Source organism: Etheostoma spectabile, chromosome 15 (assembly GCF_008692095.1).
Source record: "Etheostoma spectabile isolate EspeVRDwgs_2016 chromosome 15, UIUC_Espe_1.0, whole genome shotgun sequence".
Classification (NCBI taxonomy): Eukaryota; Metazoa; Chordata; class Actinopteri; order Perciformes; family Percidae; genus Etheostoma; species Etheostoma spectabile.
This window is the reverse complement of record NC_045747.1, coordinates 31922222-31928834: the sequence shown is the minus strand read 5'-3', so window position 1 is coordinate 31928834 and position 6613 is coordinate 31922222. Positions and strand designations below refer to the sequence as shown.

The 6613-nt window shown below is 40.6% G+C and overlaps 1 protein-coding gene across 1 annotated transcript in view; it reads right to left on the bottom strand.

The window, feature by feature from the left end:
* Positions 1 to 2205: 2205 nt before the first annotated feature.
* Positions 2206 to 6613, bottom strand: part of LOC116702279 (GTPase IMAP family member 7-like) — a 4732-nt gene continuing 324 nt past the window's right edge. Inside the window, exons 2-3 of the mRNA XM_032536433.1 lie at positions 6228 to 6293; positions 2206 to 2846 (exon numbers count right to left, since the gene is read on the bottom strand). Coding sequence (XP_032392324.1) covers positions 2221 to 2846; positions 6228 to 6293 — 692 coding nt within the window. The 3' untranslated portion in view covers positions 2206 to 2220. The remainder of the gene's footprint in view (positions 2847 to 6227; positions 6294 to 6613) is intronic.

The window sequence follows — 6613 nt, the reverse complement described above, 5'->3', positions numbered from 1 at the left end:
ATCAAGTTAAGGAAGCAAACGGACGCTACTACACCGCTGAGATGCTCCAAGAACATGTAGAGCAGTTAAAAAATGCAAAGACAGGACAAACAATATCCAAGAGAGCTATTAAAACTGGTGTTTTATGTGTTGTGTTGGTTGGAGGTCTGCTTGGGTATCGGGCTTTTAATAATACGCTAACGTCTACGATAGCCGCAATATTCGGAGCCATAGGGGGCGGACTACTGTGCCTTGCTCTGGCATGTATAGTGAAAAAAACCAAAGAAAAGTGTGAATGCTGCAAAACATGATCTGTTATTTAACCCTCATGTTGTCCTCATGTTGTCCTCATCAACCTGAAGACCACATGAGGACAACATTGGGCACCATGAGGACACCTGAAGACACACTGAGGACAACATGAGGGAGACAACATGAGGGCAACATGAAGACAACATGAGGACAAGACAGAGGACAACATGAGGGAAACATGAAGACAACATGAAGACAACATGAAGACACATGAGGACAAAACATGAGACATGAGGGACACATGAGACAACATGAGGGCAACATGAGGGGGACAACATGGAGGACAACATGAGGCAACATGGACACATGAGGACAACATGAGGAACATGAGGACAACATGAGGACAACATGAGGGCAACATGAGACAACATGGGACAACATGAGGGCAACATGAAGACAACATGAAGACAACATGAAGACAACATGAGGACAACATGAGGACAACATGAGGGCAACATGAGGGCAACATGAGGACAACATGAGGACAACATGAGGGCAACATGGGGGTTAGGGGGGTTGGGTGCTCGGGGTTGGGGGGTTGGGTGCTGTCGTCTTGTCACCATAGGCACGGCGTATATTTTATATATTTTACTGTCCTCTGCCAATCACACGGATGAAGAACATGTTGATGATCCGGATCTGACCGTTAGAAACCGCTTCCACTCGGTAACATTGACATTAATCTGAATGAAAACAACGTCTGGAGGGTTACGTATTTTGAAAATCACACACAATGAAAAACAACAAGATCATTTTTATGTGGTTATTACATGAAATGTTACGTCCTCGGGACCAGGCTGCACCGCGACGCTGTCGTCCATCGGACGTTTTCATTGGGCCGTCTGTGTATCACACATTATAAATACATAGTTCAGAGTTTTATACACACTGTTCTTGCTTTACATGCACATTGAATACAATTTTACAGCTTGATTAGATATAGAAACAGATGCATGAGGAAAACATGAGGGCAACATGAGGGCAACATGAAGACAACATGAAGACAACATGAAGACAACATGAGGACAACATGAGGACAACATGAAGACAACATGAGGACAACATGAAGACAACATGAGGACAACATGAGGACAACATGAAGACAACATGAAGACAACATGAGGACAACATGAGGACAACATGAAGACAACATGAGGACAACATGAAGAAAACATGAGGACAACATGAGGACAACATAAGGACAACATGAGGACAACATGAGGACAAAATGAAGACAACATGAAGACAACATGAGGACGACATGAGGACGACATGAGGGCAACATAAGGACAACATGAGGACAACATGAAGACAACATGAGGACAACATGAGGAGACATAAGGACAACATAGGACAAAATGAAGACAACATGAAGACAACATGAGGACGACATGAGGACAACATGAAGAAAACATGAGGAAACATGAGGCAACATGAGGACGACTGAGGACGACGAGGAACAGGACAACTGAGGACAACATGAAGACAACATGAGGACAAACATGAGGGCAACATGAAGACGAACATGAGGACGACATGAGGACAACATGAGAAGAACATGAGGACAACATGAGGGAAACATGAGGCGACAGAGGACGACATGAGGACAACATGAGGACAACATGGGAAACATGAAGACAACATGAGGACAACATGAGGGCAACATGAGGGCACATGAGGACAGCATGAGGGCAACATGAGGCAACATGAGGACAACATGAGGAACAACACTGAGGACAACATGAGGGTTAAAACAAATCATGTTTTGCAGCATTCACACTTTCTTTGGTTTTTTTCACTATACATGCCAGAGCAAGGACAGTAGTCCGCCCCTATGGCTCCGTAATTGCGCTATCGTAGAACGTTAGCGTATTATTAAAACCCGATACCAAGCAGACCTCCAACCAACACAACACATAAAACACCAGTTTAATAGCTTCTTGGTATTGTTTGTCCTGTCTTTGCATTTTTTAACTGCTCTACATGTTCTTGGAGCATCTCAGCGGTGTAGTAGCGTCCGTTTGCTTCCTTAACTTGATCATTGATCTTTGTCAGTAGCTCAGGTACCTGGTCAGTACTCCTGTCAAAAAAATAGTCTCCATACTTGCACTTTTTTAGATGGTCTTTGAGATTCTCTTCGTCACCAATATAGTCTTCTTTGCAGTTAAACTCATTGTCTTTAACGTTGAACAACACCATAGTGTAATCCAGTGCGTTTTCGCCAAAAATGCTTTTCACCTTGTCTTCCATATCCACTGTGTATCTTTCACTCGTATTCAGCACAAACAGGAACACATGAGGACCAGGTTTGCATAGACCGATGGATGTCTGGATCTCTGTCATAATCTCTGCTTCTTTTTTGTTAGCGTTTAACAAACCAGGAGTATCAACAACAACCACGGTTTGGTTGTCAATAACCTCCTGTTCCTTCTGGCACCTCTTTGTGACAGCACTCATATCCCTTCTTGAGGGGAATAGGTTGTCATCGCCCAGGATTTTGTTTCCTGAAAAACTCTTCCCAGCTCTGACACTCCCAAGCAGGACGATCCTCAGCTCTGGTGGAAATGTTAAAGACGTTAGGTTAGATACATTAGATGATACTTTATTCAGTTCACAGTGGGAAAATTCCCTTTTTACAGCAGCAGTCAGTTAGTTAGTTTGGTAAGAAATGCTTGTCATGATGTTATGTCATATCTATGACATTGTGAGTCAGATTCAGATCAATTCCACTATTGTCCAATTTTGCCAATGGTGAAGTCATAGCCACCCTACTGTGCCTCTGATAGCTAGTACTGGTTAACTTCTTTGGTTAGGTCGGTTAGTTTTAGAAGAGGAGTGGGATTGATTAGTGTAAGAATACCAGGGGAAGCGGATCAAAGGCAAGGACATGCCTTCGCGGTCCTAGGAAAATAATAGATTATGTAAAGTAAAAATAAAGCTGCCTTTTGGCGAAATGGGGAACAACCACGTGGACTTTTTAAAGAAAGAGAACACTCTGCAAACGTCGTCGCCCCTTTCAAAGGAATCACAGAGATCAACGGCTCCAAAAATCAGATGTTGAAGGTCTCACCTACAGTAAGGTTGAACTTTGATCCTGCAGAGAGTCTCTGAGGCGTCATCCAGCACATGACCCACCCTCTCAGAACATGAAAGACTCTAACGTTAGCAGTTCTGCACTTGCTGGACACGTTTTGTGTTCATTGTTACATAACTTTGATCCTAACCAACACAACCTAGAGTGTTAACAGTTTTATCCCTCAATCTGAGGTCCGGCACATATCCATCGATCAGGGCGTGGTGGTCAGCAGGAACAGAAATGGAGTGCTTTAGCCGGGTGGGAATGAGGTCCTTACCTCGGGGTAAATGAGGTCAAGTACTCAGGGTTTTAGTTTGTGGGAGGGGACAATGAGCGGGAGATTGGCCAAAGACCCGAGCAGCGGTGTTAAATTCACTTCACCGTACGGTTACTGCAGTATTCGTTCCTACATTGTCCTGTGGTCACGAAGGCGGGTCGTGACTAGGGTTCAATCCCAGGAAACGGGATTCCCCGGAAAGGCTATGACAGGAAACAGAAATAAAATGACCAGATGATACGCATGTTTGCTGTAAATTTGAACGATGAATGTTACACTTGTCAAACTCAGGGTGCACGTTTAGGGGGCGCTAGGAGCCCTGGCCACGCCCGAGACCAACCACTACAGAAATTCTGCAGTATGCAAGTTTTTGTGAGTTAGCGGTGCTAAAACCTCAAAAAATGAGAGATCATAGTAATAACCCTTTCTTTTAGGATATGCCCGCCTGGCTCCATCTAACCCCACCCCCTGCCTCTGTCTTGTCTAACCCGCCCCTGCCCTCACTTACCCCCCTGCCGCCTGGCCCATCTACCCCGCCCTCTGGTCTCCGTCTAACCCCGCCCTGCCTCCCTCTAACCACGCCAATTTCTGATTCTGTATTTCTGAACTACATGTAACCTTCTGCGCATGAGAGGAAAACCCTCCCCACAAGTTACAGTCTACAGCAGCAGAGGAAGTATTGACATACTTACTGCGGTAAAAGTAACTACCACCACACTGTAAAAATACTCGTTACAAGGTTTAAAGTCCTGCAGTTAAAATGTACTTCAGTTAAGTGTGTAAGGAGATCAGGAAAAGTAGTTAAAGTATAAAAGTAAAAGAACTAGTAACTAAAGTAACTAAAGTATATTCTACTGGATCATCTAATACAGACACATAACTCCTGATGTTGGCCCACTTGCACTGGCTCCGGTCCAGGTTAGATCAGATTTAAGGTATTACTTGTAACTTACAAAATATGAAATGGCCTTGCACCAGTATATCATGTCCTGATCTGTTAACCTCTTATGCCTTCTCGGGTGCTGCGCTCCATACGGTCAGGACCGCGACTGGACCAAAGGCAGAAAGAAACGGTTGGGGAGCGAGCCTTCTCGTTTCGCTGGCCTTCCAGTAGATATCAGTACTCGCGTGTTCAATTGGTTTTTTTATCAAAGCTTAAAACTTAATTATTCACCGGCGTATGAGTTCAATTGCAAATTATCTTTGATGTATTTGTTAGTGTTAGCATACTTTTTTGTATTGTTTTTAATTTTTATACTGTTGCATTTAAAATGTATTTTGCCGTAAGCACTTTGATGGAAAGCGGTCTAGAATAAAGATATTATATTATTATTATATTATAATTAGTAAAGTAAGGGCGAGTACCTCAACCCCCGTGCTGCAGTAATGTACTCAGTGACATACTAATAAGTATTAACACCCTGCTATTTTGCAAGTTCTCCCACTTAGAAACTATGGAGGGTCTGAAATGTCGTCGAGGCATGTCCACCGGGACAGACATAATCTAAAAAAAAATACTCAAATACATATGTTCAAATAATTATTTGCAGCTGTATCATACAAATAAATCAAAAAATCATACATTGGATGTATGATTTTTTTTAGATATGGTCTCACAGTGACATGCACCTACGAGGACATCAGACCCTCCATGGTTTCTAAGTGGAGAACTTGTTAAATACTTATTATACTCACTGCTGGTAATCCATATTAAATAACTGCGGAAAACCTCGTCTACATGAAAAACTATAAACTTATAAAGTCATTAGAATGTTTTAATGGATGCACTGATAATATTAAAACTGTGTATACATGCTTATAGAAGATTATAATTTAATATCATAGAGTATAATATATAGCTTTATAGAGTATATATATAGAGTATAATATAGTACTATATATAGAGTATAAAATATATATATTATAGAGTATAAATATATATTATAGAGTATAAATATTAGATAATTATAGAGTATACGGTATTATAAACTGTCACAACTCATAAAGCAATGGCAAATAATGAGTATTGGATGGTTTATAAGTTATTTCTTAATATTAACAAGAACTTCATATAATATAAAAAAAAGAGAACATAACGTAGCTCACTTTTAATGATTATCATTGACTTGGTTTTAACTTTAAATAGAACTTATTAACTTAACTGTGATAAATTTACCTTTGTGTTAGTGACGGTTTAGGTTAATATAAAGCCTTTCTAAATATATAAAAACACAACAAGAGTTAAAGAAGAAGATCTTCCAACTAATGAAATAACTAAAACTTAGATATTGTCCTAAATGCTGCTAACCAGATGTGTGCAGAATAATAAACATCTCGGACCTTCACAAAACTCACATTGCAGTTGTATTCTGATGAATATAAGATATTCTGTCCAAATTAGTTCAAGTTGTCTCCAAACATAATTGATCCCCAAGACAGGTTAAAAAGAGAATGAGTTCATCTTTAGAGAAACAAATATGTTAAATATATATAGATATATAATATTATAAAATAGTGTATATTATATATGTGAAACCTTAGACACTGCAATGAGCTGTAGTACTGTAGAAAAAATATATTTACCCTTCTGATCACCATTCTGTCTTGGAAGAGCCGCTATCTTTGCGGTTGTCTCTGTGGATGTTTGTTCTGAGTATTTTAATTTCTAACTCATCATGTTATATTATAGCCGCTTCTGTTCCCTCCCCTTAAACCACACATCACCTGAGCTGGCCAATCACAAGGCAAAATTGTGGCTGAAAGAACCAATCAGAGGGCCAGCTGCAGTTCCACGTCTCTTAATCCCAATTCAATAAGAAATCCCACAACAAAAAACAAGAGCGTAGTTAGGAGCTAATGTAGGATTGAGAGAAGGTTTCGGGACCAACTGTGGTGCAAATTTATTTTATAATATCAAATTCCTAATAAGAGTTTATCAATCGAGACACCGGCGATAATTAGAGATAGCG